Below are 19194 nucleotides of genomic sequence, written 5' to 3'. Positions count from 1 at the left end.
TTTGGCTGATTTCTCCCATTTGGAATGGGAACGTTTACCTAATATCTGTACCCCCATTGTATCTTGGAAGTAAATGACTTGTTTTTGATTTTACAGGCTTGTAAGTAAAAGGGACTCACCTTGTCTCAGATGAGACTTTGCACTTTGGACTTTAGAGTTAATGCTGGAATGAATTAAAACTTTGGGGGACTATTAGGAAGGCATGATCACATTTTGCAATTTGAAAAGGATATGATATTTGGGAGGGGCTGGGGCAGACTGATACAGATTGGATATTTGTCCCCACCCAAATCTCATGGTGAATTGTAATCTCTAGTGCTGGAGGTGGGGCCTGGGGGAGGTGTTTGGATCATGGGTCAGATCCCTCATGGCTTGGTGCTGTCTTTGAGATAGTGAGTGAGTTCTTGTAAGATCTCATCATTTACAAGTTTGCCTCCCCACCCCCTCTCCAGCCAACACACACACTCTGGCTCTGGCCATGTGATATGCCTGCTACCCCTTCACCTTCTGCCATGATTAGAAGCTTCTTAAGGCCTTCCCAGAAGCAGAGGAGATGCTGGCGCCATACCTCCTGTACAACCTGCAGAACTGCGAGCCAATTAACCTCTTTTCTTTATAAATTATCAAGCCTCAGGCATTTCTTTATAGCAATGCAAGAATGGCCTAATACAATAATATGAAAGAAACACCCAAAAGAATGTTAGAGCCACTGATATCACCTGCAGTCCCTCTGCAGGGCTAAGTAGAAGTTTAGCGCATTTGAACAGAAGCCTGATAGAACTTTCTACAATGACAAAAATGGTCTATGTCTGTCTTGTTCATTACAGAAGCTACTTACCACATGTGGCTGTTGAGCACTTGAAATATTGCTAGTGTGATTAGGATTTAAATTCAGAATTTAAATAGCCACATGTGTCTAGAGGCTACCCTATTGGACAACACATCTTTAGAGATCAGAAAAACATTTCTTGTGCACTTGTTTTGAGCCTTTGTACTCTTGAGTCTATATGTGTGGCTGCTCTCTCCACTGTGCTATGAATTTCTGAGGAGGGGACCCGGTATTGTGTCATTGTGAAGTCTTAATATGGGACTCAAGAGAGAAGGTCAGAGTACATGTTAAATGGATTTGAATAGTAAAAACAGAATAAGGAGATTAATGCTTGAAATAACGTAAAATACGTGAGCCTGTACTGCTCATTTGCAAGACAGGAGAGCAGGTATTTCAAGTGTTTTTATGTATTCTCTGTTTGGAATACTAGATGAGGTGCAAGGATTTCTTTTCTTAAATTGTTGCGATTCCTTTTAGAGAGAAACATCTAACATGTGAAAGAATAAAGCTCTTAAGTTCCTAAGTATGTGACATGGATAACATGCCACTAAAATATAGCACAGGATTTTGTAATCTATATATGCAACAAGTATTCCAAGGGCTATGCTAGGTACCACAGTAAATGAGAAGCATATAGGAGAGAGAAACCTAGAACACAAATAAATAAAACAAAAAGGTATAATCAGTTTAGTGAAGAAAAAATGAGGACTGAGAGTAATTAATGGAGAGGTTTTTTGATTTAGCTGATTATAGAAAGTCTTTCTGAGGTGGTGGAGTTTGACACCAAAGAACAAGGAACTAGTTTAGAGAAGAGTGGGCAGTAGTACTGAACATGAGGTGGAAAAACCGTGTGGCAGAGGGATGGAGAGAGGAGAGGATGGTGGAATCCAAAAGGCTGTCAGAGAAGGTGGGCAGTGGCCAGGCCATGCGGAAGGTCATGGCCATAAAGCTCGTGGTAGGGATATTGGATTTTCATTCTGTGGAAGTGGAGTCTGTTGAAGAGTTTCAAGCAGGAGATGAGCTATTCTGGCTTAACTTTCTAAAAGGATCACTTTAACTGCCACAGGAAGTGTATTAGTGTGTTCTCAGGCTGCTATAAAGAACTGCCTGAGACTGGGTAATTTATAAAGGAAAGAAGTTTAATTGACCCACAGTTCTGCTTTACTGGGGAGGCCTCAGGAAACTTATAATCATGGCAGAAGGCAAAGGAGAAGCAGGCACCTTCTTCACAGGGTGGCAGGATGGAGTGAGTGGAAGCAGGGCAAATGCCAAATTCCCCTTATAAAGCCATCAGATCTTGTGAGAACTCACTCACTTTCAAGAGACTAGCATAGGGGAAACCACACCCATGATCCCATTACCTCCACCTGGTACTGCCCTTGACATGTGGGGATTATGGGGATTATAATTTGAGGTGAGATTTGGGTGGTGACAGAGACCCAAATCATATTAGGGAGAATTGATTGAAGGGAGGAGAGAGTGGACAAGGAGGCTCTGGCAGTAGTCACATGAATTAGGAGGGTGGCTTGTATAAGGATTGTAGCAGTGGTGGGCCAAGGGGTGGGTGAATGTTGCAGATAAATTGGAGGTGGAAACTTAGGACCTGTTGGTGGATTGGATGTAGGATGTGAATGAAAAGGAGGAATCGAGAATAACAGTTTTTTTTTTTACTTGAGCAAATAGGCAGATAGTAGTGCTGTTAATTGGGGTGGAGGAGGTTGTTACTTGTTCCGTGAATTTTGGAGAAGAAAAAAAATCCCTTTTTTTTTTTGAGACGGAGTCTTGCTCTGTCACCAGACTGGAGTGCAGTGGCACGATCTCAGCTCACTGCAACCTCCGCCTCCTGGGTTCAAGTGATTCTCCTGCCTCAGGCTCCTGAGTAGCTGGGACTACAGGCGCACGCCACCACACCTGGCTAATTTTTGTATTTTTAGTAGAGATGGGGTTTCACCATGTTGGCCAGGATGGTCTCGATCTCCTGACCTTGTGATCCGCCCGCCTCGGCCTCCCAAAGTGCTGGAATTACAGGTGTGAGGCACCGTGCCCGGCCAAAAATATCCCTTTTTAACATGTTAAGTTTGACATGTTTAAAAGAGTATCACAATTTGAGACATCAAGCAAACCCCTAGATGTGTGAGTCTGGAGCTTACATATGTGGAGTGGAGATATTTAAGTCCTGAGAATGGATGCAATCCCAGTGTGGGCAGGTTGTATGGAGAAGGAAGCTAAAGATATAGGTGAGCGGTCAGAACAAGTTCTGAAGGACTCCGGGTTCAGAAAGTGTCCAGAAATAGGTGATCCAGAAAGGGAAGAGGAGGCAGAAACACAGACTGAGGAGTAGCCAGTGGGGAGGAGAACCCCAAATGCTGGTTTCTGGACCTAAAGGAAGAGAGTTTCAAAATAAGGGAGTGACAAACTGCATAGCGCGCTGCTATGAGGTGGGGCAAGATGATATTATTGGAACTGGCAAGAGGAAGGTTGTTGGCGTCCTTTTAGAAAATAGAGTTTTTTGGAGTCTTGGTGGTAGAAGCCAGACTGAAATGAGATTGAGTGAATGGATGGCAAGAAGTGCTGACCATGCTTGTGATGAAATTTTTTTGAGACCTTTTGCTATAAAAGAAAGGAGAAAAATGGGAACTAACTGGAGGGGTATCTGAGGTCAAGTGAATGGAACTTGGTGAACACATGGAGAAATCAAATCAGTGAGAGTTCAAAGAAGAAGGAAATGTGAATTGGCCTTGAAAGCTGAAATTGTTTCAGTTGTTACAAAGGCAGTTCTGTGGAGGGGAGCATTATGAGTGCATTGCCACACAAAAGTAGCAATGAAATTTTTAGAATCAAGGGAAGATCATGGGTTTTAATAATTAGGACTGCTCTGACCAGCATTGGGTAGTAGTGACAAGTATTTAGGGTGGGGACAAGCGGTGAAAAGCCTGAAATGTGACCATAACGTCTTTTCCACATATATTGTTGGCAAATTAGTCTATATTTAAAATGAATAATTTAGTGCTTTCTTGAACTAATGGTGTTTAATTTGATACTAAGAAACTACTTACTGGTACTGGTAGTGCCCTTTAGTTAAATATTAGTGTACTAATATTTAACACATTCCAAATAAGATATTTCCTTTTTTATAATATGTTCCTTTTAATAGTGGACTTAAGTTTTGATTAGAGCACATACCAGTATCTATGTTTTAAAATCCATACTTGTTTTACTGTTTTTTCATCTAAAGGTCAAGAACTCTTGTTTCTTGTGCTTTGTTTTTTTATCATTCCTGTTAACCTGGTTTTATTTTCATCTTATTTGGAATGCTTTCTCTAGATATTTTATGCCTTTCAGTATGTTATAGCCAAAAAGAAACTAGGAGATTACTACATTTATTACTGTGTTATCTTATCTGATATGAAAAGTGGGAATAAATGATTGTTTTTAAATATACAGTTTCTTTAAGAAGTATATTTCAAGAAAATATACATATTAGTGGTTGTATTTTGAAGGTTAGTAGATTTTACAATCTGAACATTATTTATAATAGTTCCTGAATTCTCAGCCTTGCTCTGTAATTTAGTGTAATTTGGGTGGATGGGCCATTGAATGGCATGTAGGTGTATGTTTGTCTTGCCCCACAGGGCATGCTAAGTGCTTTGTACTCCCTCCTAGAACTGTTCATTTTAAGTATTTAGTCACCTTGGTAAAGGTAGGTGAAAATGAAAGCTTAAAATAAGCTATAATTATATTCAGCATTGGTGATATATTACTCTGACAGAGGAATGTAAATTGGACCTAGATATTATACAGTATTAAAGCTGACCTTCCAAGTTTAAGGTACAAAATTTGTTAGTTTGTCACATGTGAACAGTAATGTATTTTTTCTCCTTTTAAGAAGCTTTGTGTATTGATTTTAAACCATCTAGATTTGTGTTTCCCTAGCCATTCATGTAAGATTATTCTTTTGGGTAATTAAAAATATTTTTCTTATTACAAAAAAGATAAGTTCATTATAGGACAATAAGAAAATACGCAAAAGCAAAATCAAGAAAAATGTATAATATTATCTACTTAAATAGACACTAACTTCTTGGACGAGAGAGAGAGAGAGACACTTTGTCTACAGAGGAAGTCTTCCTGTCTAATACCGTTGGTTGGTTGGTTAAAAAAATTGCTTAAAGCATGTAATAATCAAATAAATGATTCAAATATACCCCAAACATTTTTTTTCAATCTAAAGCATAAACATTTTTTTCTGTAGACATTTCATATGGAGCCCAGACCTTTTCTTGGAGTGGGCAAAGGCTGATTGCATAAAGCATACTCATAATGCGTTGTCTTCCTGATATTGGTGCTTTAAAGAAGAACAGGATCATAAAGGCTCTGGCAGAGCAATCTGAATGCAGAAGTATTCTTCTGCTAAAAAAATTTTTTTTGGTACTACGATTTCCCTTTAATATATGGTTGTGCGCACATTTACTTCTACAGCAATTTAAAAAGTAATCTATTTTTAGCTTTCCAAATCATTACGCTTAGTTTTCATAGAAAAAGTACCCCTTTCCCCAATTACGTGTTATCTGTTTATATAATATTAATTATATAAATACAATAGTAGGTACAACTGTCAGGAATGGATTTGGAAAGAAACCCAACTGGTTCTGGTGGGAGCAGTGTGTGGGGATGTATAACAGAGTAGAACTCAAGCCTTGAATTAGCTGACTAGGTGGAGGATGATTAAGAATGTGTTTGTATAGCTACACATATGTACATACATTTCTTATATGTGAACAAAAACATTTAAGAAGAATAATAGAAAATGCCTTATATACCATTGTTGCTTTTTAAACTTAAGATATATGAGCATCATTCCACTTCAAGATTGTAGGCATAGTTTTTTCTTTAAGTTTGGTTTTGTTCCTAGGCCCTAGCTAAGTGTGGTAGCCATCTTCATTGCTCCTCTAATATTCTCTGTTTATTTTTGTAATAGTGTTTATGGCACACAGTTTTTTTTTTTTAATTGTCCTCATCTCAGTCCTCCTACAAATTTCTTCCATCAACTCTTTAATCCCAAATTATGTTTTTTTCTTTGTACTTACTACCCCTTTTCTGTTTTAATTCTTTTGCAATCAGGATTTCACTTCTACAGAATTATTTATAAATTGTTGTTGAATTCATTTCTTTATAGTTCTTTTTAGCCCTTATTTTCTTTGACCTCATTTTAGCACTGGACTCTTGACTCTTCTCTTTTTGAAACTTCTTCTTTCCTTTGGATTTGTTATGTCAGGTTTACTTGGTTCTCCTCTTACCACTGTCACTGCCTTTTTCTCATTTTCTTGGTGGGAGCTTCTGCCTGTTCTCACACTCTAACAGTGGATGTTTCAGACTTGTGTTTGAAAGATAGACTAAATCTACTATTTGCTATTTTTTTTTTTTTTTTGCTAAGCACAACTAGAAATACTGGACATTATATGTGAAACAAATATAAGAAGACAGGCTAGGAACCTTGAGATTTAAGAAACAATATGGCGGTGAGTTTGCTGGGTTGTCTTTCTGCCTTTTTGTCAGATTTGGAGGTGAAGAAGTCAGTAACCCAGAAGTGACAGTGGGCACAGAACAAAGAAGTCCCAACAAAAGCCTTCTCTCTTAAACCAAAGGACCACAAAAATGGCAGCAAACAAGACAGAAAATGTTGGCAATAACTGCTTTGTATTTCTGCTAAATACCGCAGAAAAAAATATGTGGCCCCATCCCCACCACACTATTAAAAAGCAAAGTGGGTAGCCTGGATTTCTACCCACAGATGGCAGTAATGAGGCATTCTTCCCCCTCCCCACTGGCATTATGTCCAAAGAGGCCAATAGAGTCAGGGCTTTCACAACCACCCAGTGATAACAGACGTCCACATCCCCCTTCCATGGTGCTATTGTAGGTTACATGGTGAGCATAATGAGGCAGTCCTTCTTCTCTCCATCAGGAAGTGCCTAGATTCCCATCCATGTCAAGTGGTAACAAAGAATCTCTCTTGGACTTCTGTTTCCACCTTGCAGTAATGAGGTGGTGCTTTCTCTTCTTCCACTGGAGCTGTGTCATAGGAAGCTTACTGAAATAAGAGGTTTATATAAGATTTAGAATCTTATAACACGATATCCCAAATTTTCAGCCTTCAGTATAAAAAATATGGTCATACCAAGAAGCAGGAAAATCACAAACTGAATGAAAAAAGACAATAGATGACACACTGATATGACAGAGATGGTAGAATTATCTGACAAGAATCTTTTAAAAAGCAGTCATCATAAAAGTATTACAATAGGCAAATAGGAATGTGCTGACAAAAGAAAAAAAAATAGAAAGTCTCAGCAAAGAAATACAGGAAACTATTTCTTCTTTTAAAGAACCAAATGTAAATCTTAGAAGTGAAAAATACAATAACTGAAGTAAAAAGCTTACTGGAGGGCCTCAAAAGCGAAACATGAGGCTGAAAGGAGAGAATTAGTGAACTGGACTATAGAATGATAGAAAGTATATAGTCTGGACCACCAGGAAAAAATAGATAGGGAAAAAATACATACAGAGTCTCAGGGAATTATGGGTCTATAACCAAAGATCTAACATTCTTGTCATTGGAGACTTGAGAGGAGAAAGAGGACAGGATAAAAAAGTACATGAAGAAATAATGGCTGAATAGGGTGGGCACGGTGGCTCATGCCTGTAATCCCAGCACTTTGGGAGGCTGAGGCGGCTGGACCACCTGAAGTCAGGAGTTTGAGACCAGCCTGGCCAACATGGTGAAACCCCATCTCTACTAAAAATACAAAATTAGCTGGGCATGGTGGCATGTGCCTGTAGTCCCAGCTACTTGGGAGGCTGAGGCAGGAGAATGGTGTGAACCCGGGAGGCGGAGGTTGCAATGAGCCGAGATTGCGCCATTGCACTCCAGCCTGGGCGACAGAGCGAGACTCTGTCTCAAAAAAAAAAAAAAAAAAAAAAAAAAGGGCTGAATAGTTCTCAAATTTGGCAAAAGACATAAACCTACCTAAACTGAATCACAAACAGGATAAACTCAAAGAAATTCACACACAGACATATCATAGTCAAATTCCTGAGAACTAGGCTGGGCACGGTGGCTCACGCCTGTAATCCCAGCACTTTGGGAGGCTGAGGCGGTCGGGTGTCTTGAGGTCAGGACTTCGAGACTAGCCTGGCCAAAATGGTGAAACCCTGTCTCTACTAAAAATACAAAAATTAACCAGGCATGGTGGTGCGTGCCTGTAGTCCCAGCTACTCAGGAGGCTAAGGCAGGATAATTGCTTGAATCCAGGAGGCAGAGGTTGCAGTGAGCTGAGATTGCACCACTGCCCTCCAGTTTGGGAGACAGGGTAAGACTGTGTCTCAAAAAAAAAAAATTTTCCGAAAACCAAAGATAGATAAAAACATCTTGAAAGCAGTGCCCAAATTGCGAATTTCATGAACTAAACAAGAGATATTACCAAGACATCAACAGGATAATAAGGGAATACTTTGAACAACTTTAAATATACAACTCAACAACTTAGATGAACTAGATCAGTTCTTTGAAAAACTACAACACACCCAATATGAAATAGATAATTTGGATGGCCCTCTGACTATTAAGATAATTAAGTTCCTTCGCCCCACCAAAAGATCTTCAGGTGCAGGTGATTTCACTGGAGAATTTTACCACAAACTTAAAGAAGAATTAATGCCAATTTTCCATAGTCTGTTCCAGAAAATAGCAGAGCAGACAGCAATTAATTTTTTTTTTAAATGAGGCTTGAATTACCTGATAGCAAAACCAGACCAATACAGTACCAAGATAGAACAAAACAAAACCAAAACCCTCAAACTTACAAACCAATGTTCATCATGAGTATAGATACAAAAATCCTTATATAGTGCATTATATTGACAAGCAAAAGAGGAAAAGTCACTTGATCATTTGAATCAATGCAGAAATAGCATTTGACAAAATTCAACACTTGTTCATAATGAAAACTCTCAGAAAAGTAGGAATAGAGGGTGAATTCAGTTGTGTCCCTAGAAAGATGTATTTACATTCTTAACACTCTGCAGAATGTGGCCCTTTTTGGAAACAGCATCATTGCAGTGTAATTTAATTAATAAAGGAGTAGGGTAAAGTCTTGATCCAGTATGACTTGTGTCCTTAAAAGAAAAAGGCAGAGATACAGGAAGAGTCCCATCTGATGACTGGAAGGATTGGCAGCTTCCATCAGAAGCTAGGAACAGGCAGTGAAGGATTCTACCCAGAGTCCCAGGCAGCAGCCCTGCTGACACTTTGATTTTGAACACCTTGCTTCCAGAACTACAAGATAATATATTTGTGGTTTTAAACTCCTCAGTTTCCTGCAGCCCCAAGAAACTAATATGGAGGGGAACTTTCTTAACTTGGTAAAGAGATCTACAAAAATCCTATAGTTAATATTCTATTTGCTGATGAAGGACTAAATGCTTTCCCTCTAAGATAGATTGAGAACAAGGCAAGGATGCCTGCTTTCAGGACGCTTATTTTACACCATAGGGAAATTCTAGGTAGAACACTGAAGCAAGAAAAGGAAATAAAGGCATGCAGGTCAGAAAGGTAGAAATAAAACTGTCCCTATTTGCAGATGACATGATTGTTTACATAGAGAATCTCAAGAAATCTATCAAAAACTCCTAGAACTTATCACTGAGTTCATCAAGGTTGCAGCATTCAAGATAAAAATATAAAATTATATTTCTATGTACTAGCAATGTACTTGTAGAAAATGAAATTAAAAACACAATACCATTCATAATTGCTCAAAAAATAATTGTAATTCTAATGAATTACCCATAGGACTTTTATGCTGAAAACTACAAAATAATGATGAAAGGAGTTAAAGAAGATCCAAATAAATGGAGACATCTAGTGTTTATGAATAAGAGACTCAACTCAATTTGCTTGTCCATTTGGGTTATTGGCAGAACCCAATTTCTTGTGGTTGTGGGATTAAGATTCTTATTTCTTTTCTAGCTGTTCAGTTGACGGCCATTCCCAGGTTTTTCAGTCCACCTACATTTTTTGGCTCTTCTTTGGCCTCCTTCATTTTCAAAACCAGTAAAGGCAAGATGAGTCCCTTTTATGCTCTTTTTTTTTTTTTTTTTTTTTTTTTGAGACAGAGCCTTGCTCTGTTGCCCAGGCTGGAGTGCAGTGGCACCATCTTGGCTCACTGCATTCTCTGCCTCCTGGGTTCAAGGGATTCTCCTGCCTCAGCCTCCCAAGTAGCTGGGATTACAGGCACTCACCACCACACCCGGCTATTTTTGTATTTTTAGTAGAGACGGGGTTTCTCCGTGTTGGACAGGCTGATCTCAAACTCCTGGCCTCAAGTGATCCACCCACCTCAGCCTCCCAAAGTGTTGGGATTACAGGCGTGAGCCAGGGTGCCCATCCCTTTTTATGCTTTGACTCTCTTTCTTTCATCTCATCTCTCTAACCAAGCTGGGAAATTAAGAATTACATGATTAGATTGGAACCACCTGGATAAACTAGGGTAATTTTCCTATCCTAAAATCATCTGATTAGCAACCTTAATTCCATCTGCAATCTGAATTTCTCCTTTGCTACATGAGGTAATATATTCATATGTTCTGAGTTTAAGATGTGCAGATCTTTTGGTGGGCAAGGGTAGGATTACTCTCTTTACTACACATGCTTAGTCCTTTTATGCCCTCCCATTGCCCATGGCATTACATATGTGGTTTTTCAAGATCAAGCCCTTTCTTACCTGTTTGGTTTTATCTCTGATACAGCTTTCTCTGTTGCTCAGCACAGGCCATTTCTTTTACATTTAATGTCTTTGTGCATATGCCCTCCTGCTTAGAAAGAAAGACTCAGGTCAGACAGCAGATGCTTTGAAGTTCCCAAGAGAGGTAGATATTGTACCTTCTGTTCCCAGAGCACCATGATTATAGCATTTATTGCATTATGGAAATAATTTTGTTCGACATTTGTTTCAACCACTAGTCTGTGATCTTTTCAAGGGCAGAGAACATATTTTATTCAGTTTTGTATTTCTCATACCTAGTGCAGTATCAAGAATACAGTGTGTGCTTTAATAAAGGCTGACTTGGCCAGGCATAGTGGCTTACACCTGTAATCCCAGCACTTTTGGAAGCTAAGGTGAGAGGATTTGCTTGAGGCCAGGAGTTTGGACTGGCCTGGGCAACATAGTGAGACCCGATCTCTACAAAAGTTAAAATTAGCTGAATGTGGTGACACATGCTTGTAGTCCCAGTTACTAGGAAGGCTGAGGCAGGAGGATTGCTTGAGCCCAAGAGGTTGAGGTGGCAGTGAGACATGATTGTGTCACTGTACTCCAGCCTGGGCGACAGAGTAAGACCCTGTCTTTGGTTTTGTTATCTTTGATTCAGTATGGGCAAATAACAGTTCTGAAATTGCAATTGAAGTTTCTAGCTTGAAGGTTGAGACAGGTTCAGTAATGGTGTGGAGATCTGTCATCTCTTTGTGTTTATTTCTGCATATATAAAGGCCACAAGCCTGGTTATCAGCAGACCTAAATATTATTTCTAAGTGACTATAACCTCTTATATGTAACAATAGAAGGGGACTTAGTTTCATTCTAAAATGATTTATTGAGTGCTCAGTCTATCCCATGCTGGAATAAATAAGATATATAAGAAATGGTCCCTATACTCAAGGAGTATGCATCAGGTAAGATTGCTCTTATGATCTGGTATGTTTATTCCAGATCATAAGGGTAATAATTCCAAGATTAATTCCATTATAATTCATGATGCATTTGTCTTTCCCTTTCTACGAGCACATCTGGGAAGAAAGGTAATAACTTTAAACAAAACAAAGGAAGAGTAGGAGGTCAGTCTTTGGGAAAAATACTTGAGAGCGTTTTGTTCCTTTTGGCCAGGAGGTAAATCTGAGACCTGATTGTTGCTTCTATTGCTCAATGAGGTGACTGACTGTATTTACTTCTGTATTAAAGCCAACAACATGTCAGAAACCACTTTATACACTTTCAGTTTCATCCTGTGTTTCTGGAAGTAGTAACTGAATTTCAAAGTCTAAGCTGCTTTTGAACATTTAAAGGCGGGTTAAACGTAATTCTGGGAACCTGTTCTCCCTCTCCCTCTGTTTTTTTTTTTTTAATTTTTATTAAGTTTTATTACCTCTTCATCTCTTCTTTTCTCCTATATTGAGACGCCTACTAGGAAATGCTAAAGGGTAATATACTTAGAAGTTTTCCTTGAAGCAATTAGAAGAGTTTAATATTTCCTGTTACAGAATTTTAAGAGGTAGATTTAGTATTTAGCACACTACGGTTGCTGTTTTAAAGCAGTTTTTTTCTGATACAAATGTCATACTGATCTCTATGTCATTTCTATTCATGAAGAAGAAACGTGCATATTTATCCATGAATGCAGTTTATAGTTAAACCACATAATGCCTGATGGTACTGTGCTGACAGGCATAGAACAAATAGTGCAGATTTTAGTTCGTGGAGATTGATCATTTATAGATCAGTTGATAATTTTTTCTAGGTTGCTTCTTACACTGATGATGAGAAATTTTTTCATTTTTATAGAAAGCTATGGATCTCAATAAACCTCTGTCAAGACTACAGACCTGCCTACTCAATATCACTTTTTATCTTGAACATCTTTTCCAGTGGAAATAGGAAGTGATATTCATACCCCTATCTTTAAAAATAATATTGCTGAAAATAGTAGGGGTGAGGGTGAAACACTTGAGATTATTGCTTTGTGAGTGACACCTGTTAATACAACAGTATGTTGAGTTTGCAAATTTTTAAGAAAACAGGGAGATGTTTTATGCATATTTAATTTTTAATCTTTTAAATAAGTACTTTTGTTAGCTTTCTTTTAATTCTTATATTGTTTCTTTGGTTGTCAGGTGTCTCAGTTTTCTTTCCCTGTACCCTGTCCCACTTTTCTTGTTTTTGACATGTTTTATGAGATATAATGTGTAATCTGGTTTTCAGAAGGCCATTGCCCAACTCTCATTTTATTGTTGTTGAGAAATTCCCACAGTGACTTAAAAGATTGTAATAGATGAAGTGATTTGGTTTAATGCCTCTTTACATGGAACTTTAATAAGTTTTGTTTTATAGAGAATTAGTTTATATATAAAATACATGAGTAGGCATAAATTTTATTTGAATAGTTCATATTCTGTAGTTTAGAAGAGAGTTATATAGTGGGTCTAGAAATAGTTGACTTTAGACCATCTATGAGTCCCACTATTCTAGTTATAATTATGTTAAAGGTAATACATTTTAAATAGCTATTTTTTATTATTAATTATGTAGATCAGAGAACTTACTGATTTACATGGATTTATGTTTCTTAAATTTTATAGTGGGTCATAATATAAGCATATTAAATGTAACAAAGTCTTTTTGTTATATTAACATAATTTAAAATTACTTTGCCTATTTTGGTGTGAGGCAGTTTGATGAACAGTGATTTTATTCTTCACAATGATTAAAGGTGATAGCAGTATGAATAATCTGAAACCATTTATATTGGCTTTAGAATATCTTTGTGGCTATACTTTTGAATATGGATATTGTTGAAAACTTACTTCAAACAAAATATTGAAGGCCCTCTGTGAAGTATTAAAGAGGAGTGCCTTATGAACAGTCTCTCTCCATGCATCTCAATGTCAGCCCAAGTAAAACTCTCAGATTTCTCCTCACTTCCCTGCTGCATGTGAAATAGGAATAAATTCAGAATAGGATGTCAACAAGGCAAACAGTTAAGTGAGATGCTGTAGTTGTTTTCATGAAACATAAAAACAAGATTCAAAATGCCTACAGATAATCTGTCTGTCGCTGATAGTGAAGAGTAAACCCTTCACTTTTGAAGTAGCAGCCTGGTTTGAAAACAACCTCTGTTTAACTTTTTTCCTTACCTTAACTATAATAGCAATCTTCAGTCTTTTACAAGAGAGTATCTTTCCTGTTTAAGTGCATTTTAAAAATTAGTTATTTCATGGCTTTCACTTGCAAGAGATGAGTAAAATATTGTCTGACAAGAGATTGCCAATCTAAATGGCAAATTTCTTTTTCTTTTTTGTAAAATCAGAAATCCTCAACATTGATAGGTGTCAAGTTGTATTTACAGAAATATGCAAATGAAGAAGCTGGATTTTAATCAATATTTGTATTTTTTATATAAATATGTTGCATTTGGTTTTTATTCTCTTTTCACTGGAAATGTTGTATCTTAAGAAAAAAATGATATTTTGGTATTTTCTGATATATGACTTAAGCTTGCTTTTATTCTTTATAGTGTTCTGTTTTTCATTCCTTGAATTTTTTTTTGTGTGTGTGTGATGGAGTTTTGCTCTTGTTGCCCAGGCTGGAGTACGATGGCGCGATCTCGGCTCACTGCAACCTCTGCCTCCTGGGTTGAAGTGATTCTCCTGCCTTAGCCTCTCCGAGTAGCTGGAATTATAGGCATGCACCACCACCCCTGGCTAATTTCGTATTTTTAGTAGAGGTGGGGTTTCACCATGTTGGTCAGGCTGGTCTCGAACTCCTGACCTCAGGTGATCTACCCGCCTCTGCCTCCCAAAGTGCTGGGATTACAGGCAGGAGCCACCACGCCTGGCCGAAATTTTGTTTTTAACATCTTACTGTTCAAACAGTACACATACACATACATAAAATCACATATATAAGTACAGGCATACAAATAAATATACACACATATATCTTTTCTTTCCTTCATTCTTTTGGTGACAGATTATTATCATTGTTATTATTTATTGGCCTAGGTTTACTAATCTCCACTGAGAAAAGGTATTCATTTCTACCGAGGTAGTTTTCATGTAATCCAGGCAAGCTGTTGTCTAGTGACAGTAATGTTCTAGTTATGTAAAGGCCTGTGATTGGGTCAGTGGGTTTATGGGACAGGTTTGGTTTGGTGAACATGGAGATACTCATTTAAAACCCAGTGATGCAGTTTGCTTGTTTGTTTGTTTGTTTTTAAAGCAACTGAACTTTGAAACTTAGGAAATTCTTAACATTTGTAGGAATGTATTTCAGTGGTTTGGGGAATTCTGCTAAAGCATCTCTTTTTTTTAAATTAATTTTTGCCAGTAATCTTTTTCTTTATGTTGATCTACATCTTTCCTCCATAGATCTTTACTCACTTGTACAATTTGTCTTCTTTGGCATAGCCCCAAATGGGCTGTAATTAGTGGTATGCTGGTAAATGTTTAGAGCCAGCTCTGGGTGCGTGGGTGGGGGAGGCTCTGATTGGTTTGCCAGTTTCTTTGGTGTGAATACTTTCACTGTGGCTGATTTCAAGCTACCCATGTGATGTCCCTAAACATGAACCATGGAAGAGATGGGCACAGTCTGCTCTTACAAGCCTGTGCAAGCGGAGTTTAGCACACTATTGGCATATCCATCTTTGCTTCTTTCACAACTAAGATGAGTCATGAATAAATTTTATATATGGTGTTATTCTTATGTTTTAGTTACGATTAGGAATATAGCAAATATAAAATACTTGCAGGTATATAATATGATAACACAAGCTGTGTTACTGACAATGTGTAACTATCTTTTTTCTGTTTTTCAGTTGGGTGGAAAGCTTTGGACATGAGGGGCTTGGATTATTATTAGACATTTTGGAAAAACTGATTAGTGGAAAAATGTAAGTATTGCTAATAATTATTTTCAAGTAAGCATCATTCATATGTCCAATTATAATTCCAACACTGCTATTTTTTATGTCAATACAGCCAAGAAAAAGTTGTAAAGAAAAATCAACATAAAGTCATACAGTGTCTAAAAGCCCTGATGAATACGCAGGTATGTACATATGTAATTAGTATTTGTCCGTCACCAATTTTGTAATATATGATTTTCAGTTGCAGTAAAGTGATGGTAAATTGTTCTGATGTGTTTTTCAGTACATGATGGAAAAATATTGAATTTTATTGAATTCTAGTTTCAACTGTCTTGCAATAGGAGAAACTTGATAATGAATAAACCTCTTCTGGTGCTGAACTCCTCATGTATAGGTTAATTATCTCTCCCCACCCTTTCCTTCCTCTCAACCCTGCCCACCCCAACCCCATCTTCTTTCTTTTTTTCTCTCCACCCACCACCCTTTCTCTGCTTTTTTGTCCTACTCTTCCTCTTTTCTTCCTTCCTTCATTTCCTCCCTCTCCTAAGTCTCAAAAGTACGGCGTGAGTCAGCTTTAAGATCATGATTATTAAATGTGAGCTGCAATAATACTTATTACCAAAGGTTCAAGTTAGGAAGATTTCTTATATTCTAGGAATTTAAAATCTACAATGAAATTAATGTAAACAGATATAAGCAGGTCTCAGAAATAGAGCAATGAGGCTTAACCCAAGTAATATTGAGAATAAACGTAATATGGAGGAATTTGCGTAAAGAGGTTACATTAGAAGGGAGAAACCTGCTTGTGGCTCTCACCTATAATCTTACCGCTTTGGGATGCCGAGGCAGGAGGGATTGCTTGAGGCTAGGAGTTTGAGACCAGCCTGGGCAACATAGTGAGACGCCATCTCTACAAAAAGTAAAACAAATAGCTGGGCATGGCGGCACATGCCTGCAGTCCCAGCTACTCAGGAGGCTGAGATGAAGGGGTGGCTTGAGCCCAGGAGTTTGAGGTTATAGTGAACTATGATCAAATCACTGCACTCCAGCCTGGGAGACAAAGTGAATCCCTGTCCTTAAACAAAACAAAACAAAACAAAAAACCTAGAAAAAAAGAGGAATTCTTAAGCTCTTTACTGAAGTTAGATTTTAGGTTTATCTAGCAATGTTTCTTTTTTGCTTTTATACTGTTAACTGTAGAAATTAGCATTATCCTATGCTGTTTCTTTAAGCTCCAGCATCTAAACACATTTACCTCATGATGTGTGAAGTAATGATAGGTGTTTAAGTTGCTGTTAGACAGCAGGGGAGAAAATTTTACCTGTGGTGGTACGATTATTTTTGTTTTATAGCAAAACCATCTGTATATTTCTGATTAATTTTAATTATAATATTTTGCCTTATTCTAATTTAAAAACAAACTTTTATAGGGCTACACACTTACTTACTAGTACGTAAATTATTAAGATTTATTTTATATTTATTTTACTAAATGTATTAGCAAATATTTATATTTTCTAATTATTTTTGTCTTGTTAAACTGTGTATTTTTAAGAATTTTCTGGAGCTAAGCTTTCTATTTTTAACCAATGAAATATTTTTTCTTCCTTGCCTCCTCTAAACAGATATTATTTTCAAAGAAAATATGTGATGTAGGAATCACAACTCCTTTCTATGCTGAATTCACGGTTCTTTGAAAATCAGATATTAGATATATAAGGTAGCTTTTTATATATCTGTTTTAAGAGTAAATGAATGAAAGAATCAAATTGCTGATAGGGAGAGGTCTTTGCCCACTAAGTACATAGAACTGGTTTAGGAAGCCCTTTTTAAAGTGAGAATATAGAAATTGGAAATTTCATTGGTGATGGAAAAGCCAAAAGTAGAAAAAATCTAGGAACTTTTTTTAAACCAAACGGACATTTGGATCATAATTTGAATTTAAGAAGAATATCATGGTTAAATTAAGGTGGTAAATAGAAGATAATATTCTTACTTTGTTTCATAATGAATCTGAGGAAGATTGAACTTTATTTTCTAATTAATATACTATTTTTCTCTTAAGAGATTTTTGTTGCTTGTAGTTTATATACATGGAGCTATAAAATATTGCCATTTTATTTGGTGCTTTTATCTGTGTTATTAAGAATAAAAAGTCAATTTAAGTTATTGTTACTTAGTATTATAGTGTCTGAACTCTAAACCTAGCAATATGTGAAATTTTTGGTAAAGTTTTTTTTCCCTTCAAGATTGGTTAATGGTTGTCTTAATTTTTATTTGATCACATCTATAAGTACAAAATTTGTTAAACCTCACTTATACAGTCTTTATTAGCATTCATTGAATGATGAAAATATAAGTTTTAAGAGGAAAAAAATGTGGTGCCTTATTTGGTACTAGTAATTAATTATACAATTAATGAGCAAATTTGATAACATTACATGAAAGTAAATTTCTTATAACATTAAATTGGACTAAGAGTATTTTTTAAATGGAAGAGAATTTTAATTGCTTAGGGGAAAGAAAAGATAATAAGGATGAAAAGTTAGTATATTCAAATTGAAAGGTAATTAGAACAGAGGCTTCAGTTTGGTCAGTTAACTTTGTGTGTGTTGCTTTGAAGAGTGCACCCAAGGTGCGGGTGCTTTGCTTCTGAAGCCAGCAACTTTAACCACATTATTTCTGCTACTGGGATTAACTCACTGTGGGTGGCTGCTCAGCACTAGTAGTCATGCTGTGTGCGTCCAGATGTTGGGCATCCTACATGAGGATTTAGAGCATTAACTTTCCTCTACCTAAAACATCATTTTCAGTGCCTGAAATTCCATCTATTAGCTAATAATAGGCCTCATGTGGAATGCAGGCGGAACCTGGCATTGATCCTCAGTTTAGAACAGGCCAGTTACCATATTGTCCGGAGTGGGTCCTTGACATTCAGGAAAGATACATCCTTAGACCTTTCAAAATTTGTCATGCCTCTCTAACCTAAAACAGCCCTCATTAAATGCACTTTAATCCGAGCACTGGTATGTTGACAACTTCTCACACAGAGTCAACAGTTTTTGTTTTGTTTTGCTATGTTTTTTAAATAATTGAGAGTAATTTATACAAGTAGCAATTCTGTATTTATAGGTACTGAGTAGTAGTAATTGGCCTCATTCCAGTCTTAAAATGAGTGTGACACATTTTTGCATTACCAAAATCAGAGAACGTTACCTGTGATGGACTTTTGGGGTCACAGGATGATGGTTAAAACTGTGAAATCAGAGTATGCTCCTATTTCACCTTTCATACATGATAGGTTAGGGCCAGAGGGTTTGGCAGAGAAGGCGGGTAGTATCACTTGGAGGAAGTCAGCATGAGTCACCTTGGGTGGCTGGAGGAGTCACAGGATTCTGATTCTAGAAGGGCAGGTGTTAGTTAAGGACAACCAGGTAGGTGGGAAAAGAAGGGGAAATGCTAGAGGCAAGCTTTACTCAATTCCCAGATTTATTAGGACAGAGCCAGCTCTTCTGTACTTGGTAATCATTGACTGACTTTCTGAATTGAATCTAAATGGTACTTTATAAACCTGACAATTCCCTGGAATGATTAGCAAGGCATATTGTAGTTTCTGGTCCTGTGCCTGCCTTTTCATTCTTTTTCCAGTTAGGTAATAGCCCAGGCTATCA

The 19194-nt window shown here is 37.2% G+C and overlaps 1 protein-coding gene and 1 long non-coding RNA gene across 3 annotated transcripts in view; one reads left to right on the top strand and one right to left on the bottom strand.

The window, feature by feature from the left end:
- Window positions 1-19194, top strand: part of DIAPH3 (diaphanous related formin 3) — a 489712-nt gene that overhangs the window by 132056 nt on the left and 338462 nt on the right. For both annotated transcript variants that reach the window (XM_003825324.5, XM_055096829.2), the window contains 2 exons: window positions 15473-15547; window positions 15636-15705. In XM_003825324.5, coding sequence (XP_003825372.4) covers window positions 15473-15547; window positions 15636-15705 — 145 coding nt within the window. The remainder of the gene's footprint in view (window positions 1-15472; window positions 15548-15635; window positions 15706-19194) is intronic.
- LOC130540710 (uncharacterized) lies at window positions 6510-18334 on the bottom strand. The gene is made up of 3 exons (XR_008954703.1): window positions 18227-18334; window positions 10612-10699; window positions 6510-6920 (listed from the first exon to the last, which is right to left on the bottom strand). It is a non-coding gene; the product is annotated as an uncharacterized LOC130540710 (long non-coding RNA).

Source organism: Pan paniscus, chromosome 14 (assembly GCF_029289425.2).
Source record: "Pan paniscus chromosome 14, NHGRI_mPanPan1-v2.0_pri, whole genome shotgun sequence".
Classification (NCBI taxonomy): Eukaryota; Metazoa; Chordata; class Mammalia; order Primates; family Hominidae; genus Pan; species Pan paniscus.
Note: the sequence above shows the minus strand (reverse complement) of the source record. Positions and strands in the feature narration are given on the sequence as shown.